The sequence below is a fragment of the Ustilago hordei genome, assembly GCF_900519145.1.
Source record: "Ustilago hordei strain Uho2 genome assembly, contig: UHO2_contig_14, whole genome shotgun sequence".
In the NCBI taxonomy this organism is placed as follows: Eukaryota; Fungi; Basidiomycota; class Ustilaginomycetes; order Ustilaginales; family Ustilaginaceae; genus Ustilago; species Ustilago hordei.
This window is the reverse complement of record NW_024545255.1, coordinates 462,401-475,280: the sequence shown is the minus strand read 5'-3', so window position 1 is coordinate 475,280 and position 12,880 is coordinate 462,401. Positions and strand designations below refer to the sequence as shown.

The following is a 12,880-nucleotide window of genomic DNA, read 5'->3' as shown; positions in this document are numbered from 1 at the left end:
TTGATATGATAGAGATCAATGTTGCTAGGAGTGACGACAAGGTATATATATAGACATGTAGCTACACACCCACAAAACAATAAGATAAGCATTGTTGTCATCATTCACCTGTGCAAAAGGAGCTAGAATGTGTTGGAAACTGAAGTCGTTTCAGTCCCGATACTGGTGATTGGGGAGAGTCTAAGTACAATGTCACTGCTGCTAAAAGACAGAAACATATATACTCAATTGACTGGATGAATGTGGCAAGAGCCTAGCACTCTCTGTGTGATATATATACATCTAGATGGTACACACCAGGTGTGGGTGTATCCTCCTTCATGACGATCCCTGACAACAAGCGGGACCATGTTGTATCCAATCTCTGATGTGATCAGTCCCGCCATATCTTTGACCGGATCGGCTTCGCCCGATCCCCCCTTTATCGCCTCATGTTTTCTCACATCATCATGTTGGATTGCTAATTTTCAGCAGAATGTAGCCCGGACGAAGCGGTGTAACTGCACTTGAAACTTCAACTCTCAGTCAGGGTCCAACTCAGCCAGCCTGTTGAGAATAGTGCCGAAAGAGGTGCTTGACATGATCATATCGACTGCGCCTTCACTTGCTTCCTTCATCTCGAAGCGAAGCGAAATCACACACACAAAGCATTGTGTCTGCTACGCCAAACGTTCCAAGACATGTGACCAGCCCACCAAGGTTACGCCTACCACTAGGCTCGAATACACGGCCGTTTTCCACGACGCAAGCAAACCCATGGCTTCTTCGTCCGCTTCGAGGCCGTCGAGGCCCAGCGAGAACCCTTCTCGTCATTCTATAAGCGCCACTTCTGGTTTCAGGCTCAAGGATGCTCATGCGCCTCTTCGATCCCATCCTCATGCTCCTGCTCGTGCCAAGCTTAGGCATGCTGTACCGCCATCGAAAACCATGGCAGAGTCCGACGACTCACCGCATGTCTGCCACAACTGTCATCAGATGCACACTCGCTTCTTTTGCGACCCATGTCTCACATCTCGGATAGAGGCTCACCATGACGAGATGCGTAGGCTATCCCAAGCTCGAGATAAAGCAAAGCTCTTTGTCACCACCCTACTCTTTGACAGCACTCAAGACGACGCTGTTGCCAACCTTGGTGCGGCATCAAGGCCAACATCGCCGCCGCGCATAGCTCGGCATGACACCCTACCAGATCCATTCGAAACCAACGCCGCCGAGCCGACCTCATCCCAAGTATCTCCTCAACAACACCTTTTGCCTCGTTCGCTCATTCAACTGCGAGCACAGAGAGCTACCATACTGTCGCGTGTGCAAGAGATCCATAAGTGCATTTCCGAGTCCCAACATACTCATCTACACGCCAAGGAACTCCTGAAAGAGAAACATGCACACCTCGCGCTGCGAAAGCAAAACCTCGCCAAAGCTTGGTCCAGCCTGGAAGGTTCTTCCGCCGCTGCTTCGATCTCGGCGGCTCAGCGCTCACGCAATGCAGCCAAATCACGCTGGCTTACACACCCAGCCGCAGATCACATCGATGCCCAACTTGTCTATACAGACGTCTACAGCCATTACGAACGTCAGTCTGACCAATCTGGCCCCAGCGACACTTGGACGCCAGATTCAACAGATCATCAGCTGGGTGCCACTCTCACTCGCGCCAGACTCGAGCTCGCCTCTCTTCAGGCGGAAGGCGCCGTCTTCTCTACTCAACTTGCCGCAACGCGAGCCGCGCTTGCACGACAAGCTTTCCGTCTCTTTTCCGTCACTTCTCCCGACATGATTGCATCTAAACACACTAGCTCCTCAAAGCCTCGCCAGGTCGACCTCTCTGCCAGCAGCTCAGTGGCACAGCGCATTAGCAAGCTATCTGAGCGGTATATACCCGGCGCATTCGGCCTTGGCCACATGAACGCCTCGCACCACCGTCATCCGAAATGCGACTCAGCAGCAGCACCGAGCCAACGAGGCAGCAGCACTTGCTCTGCAAGCCCTTCTCTATCGTCAAGCAATTGGTCCATCGTCTCCCTCCCACTACCGCTTCCAAGCGAAGCACGAAGATACCCGCGCGACACCGTCAATGGTGCCGTCACCTATGCAGCCAACTTGCTCCAGCTTCTAGCTGGATACCTCGGCGTCTCTTTGCCCTTTGCCATCGAGCAACACAAGGGCAGGCTTGCTATCCGTCCTGATCCGCTTTGGGACGGCGGCGGTGGTTCCAGTGCAAAGACGCTCTATCTTTCCTCGAGCGCATACACCCATCTCACTGCCTCACAGCCGAACCAAGCTCGACCGTCCAAGCTGAACAATCTTGCAGAGTCTACATTTGGTCTTGGCGCTTCTACTCTGTCGACGATCGAATCCTATATCCATCTGCCCTCGGGCACTGGCCTGCCGTGGGGGTTGACGTCCAACACCGCATCCTCTGCCAAGTCCGGCTGGAATGCGGATGTGCAGTCAGAGCAGTCATACAGAGACACGCAAGGTTCGCTTGCTTCTTCCGGATTCGCTACGAGTAGCTCGTCAAGCTCCAGATCGAAGCCGGACCAGGCTGCTAAATCGTTCGTCTCGGCGCTTGTTATGTTTTCTTACAACGTCGGGTATCTTGCTAGCAAGCAAGGAATCAAGCTTGATTTGGTGGCAGCCGCAGCCAATCCACTTTCGCTTTTGGACCAGATCATTGAGCAACCCGAGCTCGGTCGTTTGGCGCATGCCAATCACATTCGCGCTTCCAGTATTCAGGATCTCAGTCTGCCCTCTCTGGATTATGAGCAGCTCGCACAGATTCTCGAACCAAGCAACGCAGCTGCTGAGGGTTACAAGCCTGGTGTTTCGAGATCTGGCAGATCTCACTCGTCGAGAAATGCGGTTGCACTTGGACAGACTAACTCAAAGTCGGCAAAAGTGGCCAAGATTCTGGAACAAAGTTATGTAGATGTGGGTCAAGCAGCTGCATCGATGCTCGACATTAAGGATCCGTCTTTTGTTGCGCGCAAAGCAGATCGACACGCAACGTCGGGTCGGAACAGCTTGCCCAAGTCTGAGTCTGGTCAGGATGCGATGCCAAAGCAGAGCGGCGGAAATGAAGCGATCAGCAGCTTGCAAAAGCATCATACGGGTGGAGCAGATAGGCGCAGTCAACCCAATCCGACAGCACATGCTCCTCCTTCGCTCGACTTTTTGCGACAAAGAGGACGCGATGCAACGAAAGCAAAGACTACCACACCAAGCGAAGATGTGGGTGAATCAAAGAGAGAGGTACAGGAGGATCCACCGCGATCTGCGCAGACTACGCCGACTAGGGTGGGCCCGGGTGCTGTCATCTTTAATGGTGTTGAGGTAGGGGTGGGTAATCTCGATCCGACTGAACGCTCACAAAGCCGTGCGATCGACCGGAAATCACGCAAGCAGTTTGCAGAAGAAGGTTGGGATCTGGTTTGATCCCATACGATCATTTACCAAGTGTCTGTAGTATGTATCGCACTGCAAGCAGGTCGTAGCTGTTTCCTTCCAAGTGGTTGAGCAGGGTCCAGAGTCGGTTTTCCGCGATTCGAGGTTGCTGAATTTTTTTGGTTGAAGGAGGTGCGGCAAATGGCCTTGATCACAAGTATGGATTGCGATAATGATCATGAACTGAGTACAAGATGATACGAGTGTATATATAGGCCTTGCAGCGTTCTGTGTATACGTGTATGATACAGGGATGATGAGGCTGAAAACATGAGGGGGAAAGTATGTCAGCTGGTATGCCGATGCCTGTCCGCGACAGTCGATGTGTGGGGCAATATAAATATAGTACGGAATCGAGTGAGCGAAGCTGGCGTCAATGTGAGATCGTACTAGAGGTCACAATTCTTTACTGATTTGTTTTTGGCTGAGCGGGTATTGCTCGACCTCGATTTTGCACACTTATTTCTCGCAACTACATCCTTGGTCGATTGTTTCTACTACACTCTCACCAGCTTCTACCGGTCTTTGGTTCGACAATCGTTGTTCGCATTCAAGTTAAGGCTCGCTACCGCCTCGCATAGGTTCGCTATGGCTTCCAACACCGAACTCGGTCGATGGATCAGCGACAACAGTATGCGTTTTTTCGGAATGTCACAATCTTCCATTGTCGATTTCATCCAAGTTTCAGCATCCTCTGCAGCGACGCCCAGCGAACTTTTTCAGAGTCTCGTTTCGGTCGGTTTGCCATCTACCGATGAAGCGCGCGGTTGGGTTGGGGAGTTGTATGGACGTGTTCCTCGTGCTAGTCGGAGTTGGTCTCGGGTTGAGGCTGGTGGTAGGATGGAGGAGAAAGATGGTGGTGGGAAGCAAAGTAAGAAGAGGTATGAAATATTGCGAGACGATGAGGATGGAGTTGAACAGTTGCAGATTAGGCCGGAAAGGAGGAGGAGGAGGAAGGAGAAGAAAAGCGATGTGAGTGGGGTGGATGAAGGAGATAGGGATGGGGTTGATGCAGGCAGAGACGACCGTTGGACTTGGACATCTCGCTCTCCAGCAGCAGCAGCGTCGGATCATAGCGATGTTGAATCCGAACGAGAAGATGCACGAGAACGAGCTCGTCTAAAAGATCTAGCCGAACGAGACGAGTTTGCAAGGCGTATGCGAGACAAGGACAAAAGCAGCACCCGTAATGTTGTCGAGGACCGCACTTGTGCACGTCTCAATCCTGAAGCAGCAGCAGCTCGTCGACTCCTAGCCGAAGATGACGATGCACGTTCAGCAGCAATGCCGAGTCTTCGGGATCGATCAAGGCAAGAATACTTAGCGAAACGTGCCCAGCAACGAATGGAGCTTCTCAGGTTAGAGATCCAGGATGAAGAGCGATTCTTCCGCGGTCTCAAAATGACCAAACGGGAACAAAGAGATTTGCAGTATAAGAAGGAGGTCTTGCGCCTGGCTGAGGAAAGGGCAAGGATTGATGATGGAAATATGGGTTATGTTATGCCTGAAGATTATATTACGGAGAAGGGGAAGCTGGATAGTGCGAAGAAGGAGCAAGCTCTCTACCAACGATATAACGACGCACGGTCGGAACGACTTGCCCAGCAATCGCATGTTAATGATGGGGAGCGGTTTGAGAAGGAGCAGATTGATCGGGCGCGCTACGTGGTGGAAGCTGCCAACGAAGCGAAGAAGGAGTTGGTGGAGCAATACGACTACGTGTTTGACGAAAGTCAGACGATTCAGTTTGTAGTCGAATCGCAGATGGCAGGTACAACGAGCATGAGTGCCAAGGATAAGTTGTTGCAACAACAGATCGATCAGGCTGAAACCAAAGCAGCGAAAATGCAAGCGACTCGCGAATCCTTACCCGTCTACGCCCTGCGAAAGGAGCTTCTCGAAGCTATCGACGAACACCAGGTGCTCATCGTCGTCGGTGAGACCGGATCCGGAAAGACGACGCAGCTGCCTCAATTCCTGCACGAAGCAGGATACACGAAGAAGGGGCAAAAAGTGGCATGTACACAACCGCGTCGAGTAGCAGCGATGAGTGTCGCTGCACGTGTTGCGGAAGAGATGGGTGTACGGCTGGGACGCGAGTGCGGTTACAGCATCCGTTTCGAAGACTGTACTTCGGAGGATACGGTGATCAAATATATGACGGACGGTATGCTTTTGCGCGAGTTCCTGACCGAACCCGATCTGAACTCGTATTCGGCGCTGATCATTGACGAGGCACACGAACGTACTCTTAGTACGGATGTGCTTTTTGGACTGGTCAAGGATATTGCACGTTTCCGACCGGATCTTAAGCTTCTCATTTCGAGTGCGACACTGGATGCAGACAAGTTTAGCGAATTCTTTGACGATGCTCCCATTTTCAACGTTCCGGGACGAAGATATCCAGTTGATGTTCACTACACTCGTCAACCAGAGGCCAACTATTTGCACGCAGCCATAACGACGGTTTTTCAGATCCATACTACTCAGGGTCCCGGCGATATTCTGGTGTTTTTGACAGGTCAAGACGAAATCGATGCGGCGATGGAAAACGTGCAAGAAACTGGACGAGCTTTGGGGAATAAGATGGCAGAGTTGATTGTCTGTCCGATTTATGCCAACCTGCCGAGCGAGATGCAGGCCAGGATCTTCGAACGCACACCAGAAGGTGCAAGGAAGGTGGTGTTGGCGACCAACATTGCCGAGACGTCGATTACGATTGATGGGGTGGTGTTTGTGATTGATCCTGGATTTGTTAAGCAGAACTCGTACAATCCGCGGACTGGTATGTCTTCGTTGACGGTGGTGCCTTGTTCGAGAGCGTCGGCGAATCAACGGGCTGGACGTGCTGGACGGGTTGGGCCAGGGAAATGCTTTAGACTGTTTACCAAATGGGCTTTTAAGAACGAGATGGACGAAAACACAAGGCCCGAAATCCAAAGGACCAACTTGGCAAACGTAGTTCTGCTGCTCAAATCGTTGGGTATCAATGATTTGCTCAACTTTGATTTCTTGGATCCGCCTCCATCGGATACACTCATGCGATCTTTCGAGCTGCTGTACGCGCTGGGAGCGCTCAACGATAAGGGCGAGCTGACCAAGTTGGGACGCAGAATGGCAGAGTTTCCCGTGGATCCTCAGTTGTCGAAAGCGATTTTGGCATCCGAGAGGTACAGGTGTACGGAAGAAGTGCTTTCGATCGTATCCATGCTTTCCGAGTCTTCGGCGCTCTTCTTTCGACCGAAGGATAAGAAGATGCACGCGGACCGTGCCCGTGCAGCTTTTGTGCGCAGCGGAGGAGACCATTTCACCTTGCTCAACGTCTGGGAGGAATGGGTTCAGAGCAACTACGATCACCAGTTCTGTATGCAAAACTTCCTCCAACCCAAGGTGCTAGCGAGAGTTCGAGACGTTCGAGACCAGCTAGCTCAGCTTTGCGAACGTGTCGAGCTGATACCTGAGTCGAATGCGGATCACTCGGATATCTCTGGTATCCAACGCTCCATTCTGGCTGGATACTTTATGAACACAGCACGGATGCAGAAAGGCGGCGAAGCATACAGATCGATCAAACAGAACACCACAGTCTACATCCATCCTTCAAGTTGTCTCTACAAGCAAATGCCACAAGCACACTTTCTCTGCTATTTTGAACTCGTCGAGACGAGCAAGAACTTTATGCGACAGGTAATGCAGATCAAGCCCGAATGGTTGTTACAGGTCGCTAAACATTACTTCACCAAACAAGACGTACAGGATGATAGCAAGAATAAGGTGTACAAGGGCATCACTGCCAGTGCTGCTGATTTGGCTAGGGGCACACAAGGCAGGTAGAGTGGAGAGTGGATTGTAATCCACCGGTTGTCAATACACATGTCGTTAGTGAGATCAAGTTGGTGTGTGTCTGAATGTGTGACATTGCGTGAAAGGTGAGAATGAGGAGTTGTGAAAGTGGGTTGTTAGGTGAAGCAACGGATAGAGGCCTTTCGCCAAACGCTTCGCTCTTTTACCAGAGGCAGGCACTGGTTTAGGAAGGTAACATCAACATATGGACGCCTTGATGGTCGTTACAGGCGCTCTTTAAAGTTTGGGTGGCCTCCTTGTTGGAAGCGAGCTGGCCCTTTTCGCAGTGTAGCGTTACGCCTCCGCCCTGAGCGTGGATTCGGCCATTGTGGCAAGCCATCTTACCGGAAGCGACGAGCTTGGATGAAATCTGGTCCGCTTTCTGAACAGTAAAGCCTGAAGGGAGCGTGCATTTGGCCGTGCTGCCATTGTCGAGCATGAGGAGGACAAAGGAGGCTGAGCCCTCAGCGGGAGCGGGAGCGGGAGCGGGAGCTGGAGCTGGCATGGGGGCTGCTTGAACCAGGCCGATGATGGCGACGAGGAGGAGGGTGAAGGTGGTGCTGAGCGTGGTTGACTTCATTGTATGTGTGTGTGTGTGTGTTTGTGTTTGTGTAGTTGTATTTGGGAGCACTGAGATGGTTGGAGGTACGGGAGGAGAATGAAGAGGAGTTCCAAGGCGCCTCCATATATCTCTTGGCTCCTTGCGTGAAAGTGAGAAGGGTGAGCGATTTTTGCCCAAGGTTCTTGTTCGAAAAGGTGACAAGGTGCCTTGATCGGAAGAGCGGCAATCACCCACAGTTGCAGTGTTGCCATTGATCCGCTGGATATGAGCTAGCGTTTCCCTGTGGGACGAGGCGTGTGACAAGTGAAGAGGGTTCGAGGCTGTGAGCTAAGCAAGCTCCAGTTCGCACGGTGGGATTGTAGCGAGGTTATGTGTCGTCAAACTTACACCTCTCCTGTCACATGACGGCGGGGGAACTCCCACTTGTGATAGAGTGAGGCCAATAAAGGCGTATAAGCTTCATCGACGCACCTGACACTTTTCTCACGCCCACACCTCAATGTGTGTCAAGGGGGCTGTGCTGGTGGGTTGTGCTCTGGTTGCTGTCATCGAGCTGCGTAGCAAAGCCAAAGAGCGGATCAACTCGGTGTGCTCGCTTCGACAAGCATCTGCCCACGGAGCTCGAAGACCTGAGTGCTTGAGAGGTTTGCAAGATGATGATTCATGTGTCCTTCTTGTAGTTTACAGGTGTGCAATCGGCATTGATTCAGTTGTCCTTCAGCGCTTTCGCATCTGAACACGAGCGTCGCCCTTGGCTGCACGAGCATGTAGCTTTTGCTGTCGCTTGGAGACATTCTCGCCAGCTGGCTGTTGTGCGTCTCGATTGCCTTTGAGCATCCCTTGAAGCGAAGCCAAGGGGCTTCGACCACGGAAGAGGTAAGGAAGGAGGATCTTTTGGTAGATCACGTAGGCTGCGTATCCGGGGATCTGTTGCGCCAATCACAGGCGGAACAAGTGGGTCAGTTGACAGCCACAGCGGGAGCAAGGATGGAGAGGATGCCACTTACGCTCAAGTAAAGGTACCAAAACTTGCCCGAAACCAAGGAAGCAAGTTGGACGAACCATGTTACGTAGATAATGTCGAACATGTATCTGTTATCGGAAGTTCAACAAAGTCGGGGCAAGCTCAGTATTGAGCCTCTAGACCGGATCTCGAACTTGCTCAGTCAACGTACTGGGTGAGACCGCTCTGCTGGAGATCGTTTCCTTGGGCAGCCATGCTCTTCAAAGTCAACCAGAGACCAAGAGCAATAGCTTCGGATGCCACATAGCCAAACATAGCTGGCTTGCTCACACTCGAACGCAGCAGCCAGAATCGAAGCAGGAGGTAGATGGCATTGGTTGCGAGGAAGCCATTACGAAGCAAAGTCAGGAGGAATGTGTTGCCCGAGGCCGTCTTCTTTGCGCTTCCACGAGCCTGAACGAGGTAGTAAGGATGTGTGTGTAAGTGATGGTTAGCAATAGAGCTGTATACATGCTTCCGAACGGCAAAGACGATGCTGCTCACCATGATTGCGGACCTTGCGATACTTTATCAAAGCTCGATGCTGTGTGTGATGGTGGGAAGCGTAAGAGATGGCAAGCCGCGCAGTTGAAGAAATGGAATGCTGCCAAAAAAAAAAAAGAAAAAAGAAAAAAAGAAAAAAGAAAAAAAGAAAAAAGAAAAAAAGAAAAAAGAAAAAGAAAAGGAAAAAAGAAAAGGAAAAAAGAAAAGGAAAAAAGAAAAAAGAAAAAAAAGTCCGAGTGCTCGACTGAACTTGAATCTACATCAGTACACCTCCGCTGTTCGTCCACATCGCAGCGGGAAAACACGGCCTGCGTACAGGCAGGAAGCGAAGAAATAGTCCATTGCTGCCAAAACATGCGATACAAACAAAGATTGAGGCTCAAGACCGAGCTAATGATCAAGTCAAGTCGAACGCAGACTGTTTGGACGGCGCTGAGAGAAAGAGACACGAGTGTGCAGACAGTCGCAAAGACGAGTGGCCTGTTGGGAGTGAGAGCAATGTCGATAGCCATGTCTGCACAATCGCAAACAAAGGTGGTTGCTTGTCGCACTCTCGTCCTCGTACTGCTCCTTTTTGTCGGCTGCTTAGAGTAGCACACAGACTGCAACACCAAGAGCCAGGATACTCGCCGACACAGCGACGAAGGACGAACGAAGGATCTGTGCAGCACTGACAATGTGACTGTCGTCCGGACCGACGGCATTGGAGCCAGTGGCACCCGATGCTCCGCCTGGAACAGGAGCAACAGCGGTGCCTGCCAAATATCCTGTTGTTGGTACCGTTGCGATGGGGTATGTGGTAGGTGTGGTGCTAGTGCTTGTGCTTGTAGTCATGTTGCCTGATGCCGTCGAGTTGCCTAATGCTGTCGAGTTGCCTAATGCTGTCGAGTTGCCTAATGCCGTCGAGTTGCCTAATGCTGTAACGTTGCCGCCGACACTACCTGAGAGGGATGGTCGAGCCGAGCCTGAGGGCGATGGTTGTGCCGCCGCTGGAGTGGGAGGAAAGGAATAATGTTATACCCTGAGGTCAGTACCTCTGCCAAGTAGCCTCATGTTCCAGAGCTCGTATACTTACCACCACCACTTGGTGCGCGTGTATCCGTGCTCGCTGCTGCTTGTGTAGATGATACAGTGTTTTGTGCCGAGACTGCCGCGCAGAGAGCTAGCAGAGCGAGTGTCAAGATATGCTGGATCTGCATTATGAATCGGCTGTGTTGGGGGGGGGGGGGTGGACAGGAGGTGAGAGTCGCAAGGGAAGAATGATTTCGTGATGGTCGACCTAAAAGTGTCAGAGGTCAGAGTTCATTTCAGCCTGCAACGGTCGGGCCTCGTCAATAATCAGGCGCATGTGAGTAAGAGGGAGATCTAACAACGTCCATCTGGCCATCGTAAAATGGCAAAGTGCTGATTCGCCGATGAAAACAGCGAGAGGATGATAAGCCCGATAAAAAAACCGCGCTTGGAGGCTGTTGAAAAGTGACTCGGAAGTCGCTCATTGGAAGAAGCTGACACAAGGACCTTTGTTCACATCTCTCCCATCATTGCCACCACCTCGGCATCGCTCAACATCAGCTTCGCCATCACAATGCTGCGCTCCGCCCTCAGACCCCATGCAGGCTCGCTCCTACGTCGTGCACTGTCCACCTCGACCACCCTTGACGCTCAACGCGCAGCTCCTGGTGCCCTGAACAAGTACTCTCGCATCATCACTAGGCCCAAGGATCAGGGTGCTTCCCAGGCCATGCTTTATGCCACTGATGGTATAGAGGACGACGAGGATCTCGCCCGTGCTATGGTCGGTATCGGATCCATCTGGTACGAGGGTAACCCATGCAATGCCCATCTCCTCTCCATCTCGCAGCGTGTTAAGAAGTCCGTTCAGCAGGCTGGGCTCACTGGCTACCAGTTCGGTGCTGTCGGTGTTTCGGATGGTATTTCGATGGGTACTGATGCTATGTCCTACTCTCTTCCCTCGCGTGACTTGATTGCCGATTCGGTCGAGTCTGCTTGTGGTGGTCACTGGCTCGACGGTGCCGTCGTTATTCCTGGTTGTGACAAGAATATGCCTGGTGTATTGATGGCTCTCGGACGTCTCAATCGTCCCGGTATCATGCTCTATGGTGGTACGATTCGACCTGGTGCTTGTGCTAGCGTCCAAGGTACTCTCGACATTGTTTCTGCTTTCCAGTCCTACGGCCAGTATCTCGCCAATGGTGGTACGCCTGAGGCAGACAAGATTCGATACGACACTGTCCGCAACGCCTGCCCCGGTCCTGGTGCCTGCGGTGGTATGTACACTGCCAACACCATGGCATCGTGCGCCGAAGCCCTGGGTATGACTCTCCCAGGCAGCTCCTCCTTCCCTGCCGAATACCCTGAAAAGATGGCCGAAGCCGAAAACATGGGTGCCGCGATGCGCCTCATCCTCGAGAGGGACATCAAGCCCCGTGACATCATGACTCGTTCCGCTTTCGAGGACGCTATTGCCCTTACCATGGTCCTTGGTGGCTCCACCAACGCCGTTCTTCACCTTATCGCCATCGCTCATTCGGTCGGTATCGAGCTCAGCATCGATGAATTCCAGCGTATCGCCGACATGACACCCTTCCTTGCCGACCTCAAGCCTTCGGGCAAGTACGTGATGGAAGATGTTCATTCCAAGCTCGGCGGTATCCCCACCGTCATCCAATACTGTATCGAGAATAAACTCATCAAGGGTGAACATATCACTGTTACCGGTCGCACTCTTGCTGAGAACGTCGACCGATGGACTCAGGAGCGCGGCAAACTTCCTGTTGGTCAGCAAGTCCTTCGTCCCCTCAGCAAACCTCTCAAGAGCACTGGTCATATTCGCATTCTTAAGGGTAACCTCGCTCCCGGTGGAGCAGTCGCTAAAATCACTGGCAAGGAAGGTCTTCGATTCACTGGTAAAGCTCGTGTCTTTGACACAGAAGATGCTATGGTTGCTGCTGTCGAACAAGGCGAGATCAAGAAGGGTGAGAAGACGGTTATCGTTCTTAGATACAAGGGTCCTAAAGGTGGTCCTGGTATGCCAGAGATGCTCAAGCCTACCAGTTTGATTATGGGTGCTGGCTTGGGTAAGGATGTTGCTTGTTTGACTGATGGTCGTTTTTCGGGAGGAAGTCATGGTTTTGTCATCGGTCATGTTGTTCCAGAAGCACAGGTTGGTGGTCCAATTGGTTTGGTTCAGGATGGTGATATCATCGCTATAGATGCAGAGACAAATACTCTTGAGCTTGTCGGGGTTTCAGATGTTGACCTCGAAATGCGTCGTGCTGCATGGAAGCCTCTTGCTCTTAAACCAAAGTCTGGCCACTTGCTCAAATTCGTCCGCAATGTCGCCGATGCTTCTCACGGTTGCATCACCGACATGTAGCTCATCTGGAATAGTTCTGTGCTTCTCATCTTGGCCAAGAGCTCTGTTGTAACAGACATGTTTTTGTAATTCTACACCATTGGCTCGATTGATTTGCATTTGTTTCCTTTGTCCACTTGATGTTGGT

The 12,880-nt window shown here is 51.8% G+C and overlaps 6 protein-coding genes across 6 annotated transcripts; 3 read left to right on the top strand and 3 right to left on the bottom strand.

Moving 5' to 3' along the window:
- Positions 1 to 756: 756 nt before the first annotated feature.
- On the top strand, positions 757 to 3,435 carry UHO2_05629 (uncharacterized protein; the record flags this gene model as incomplete). Its single annotated transcript, XM_041554800.1, has 1 exon — positions 757 to 3,435. The coding sequence occupies one exon, from the start codon at positions 757 to 759 to the stop codon at positions 3,433 to 3,435; it is 2,679 nt and encodes an 892-aa protein (XP_041410734.1).
- Positions 3,436 to 4,032: 597 nt separating this feature from the next.
- Positions 4,033 to 7,278, top strand: UHO2_05628 (putative PRP2 - RNA-dependent ATPase of DEAH box family; the record flags this gene model as incomplete). Its single annotated transcript, XM_041554799.1, has 1 exon — positions 4,033 to 7,278. The coding sequence occupies one exon, from the start codon at positions 4,033 to 4,035 to the stop codon at positions 7,276 to 7,278; it is 3,246 nt and encodes a 1,081-aa protein (XP_041410733.1).
- A 193-nt stretch (positions 7,279 to 7,471) lies between these two features.
- Positions 7,472 to 7,867, bottom strand: UHO2_05627 (uncharacterized protein; the record flags this gene model as incomplete). The annotated part of the gene is made up of 1 exon (XM_041554798.1): positions 7,472 to 7,867. One exon carries the CDS (start codon positions 7,865 to 7,867, stop codon positions 7,472 to 7,474), a length of 396 nt encoding a protein of 131 aa, XP_041410732.1.
- A 699-nt stretch (positions 7,868 to 8,566) lies between these two features.
- Positions 8,567 to 9,359, bottom strand: UHO2_05626 (uncharacterized protein; the record flags this gene model as incomplete). Its single annotated transcript, XM_041554797.1, has 4 exons — positions 8,567 to 8,776; positions 8,857 to 8,941; positions 9,025 to 9,266; positions 9,357 to 9,359. The coding sequence occupies 4 exons, from the start codon at positions 9,357 to 9,359 to the stop codon at positions 8,567 to 8,569; spliced, it is 540 nt and encodes a 179-aa protein (XP_041410731.1).
- A 582-nt stretch (positions 9,360 to 9,941) lies between these two features.
- UHO2_05625 (uncharacterized protein) lies at positions 9,942 to 10,555 on the bottom strand (the record flags this gene model as incomplete). Its single annotated transcript, XM_041554796.1, has 2 exons — positions 9,942 to 10,345; positions 10,432 to 10,555. The coding sequence occupies 2 exons, from the start codon at positions 10,553 to 10,555 to the stop codon at positions 9,942 to 9,944; spliced, it is 528 nt and encodes a 175-aa protein (XP_041410730.1).
- Positions 10,556 to 10,941: 386 nt separating this feature from the next.
- On the top strand, positions 10,942 to 12,753 carry UHO2_05624 (putative ILV3 - dihydroxy-acid dehydratase, mitochondrial precursor; the record flags this gene model as incomplete). The annotated part of the gene is made up of 1 exon (XM_041554795.1): positions 10,942 to 12,753. One exon carries the CDS (start codon positions 10,942 to 10,944, stop codon positions 12,751 to 12,753), a length of 1,812 nt encoding a protein of 603 aa, XP_041410729.1.
- Between the last annotated feature and the right edge of the window lie 127 nt (positions 12,754 to 12,880).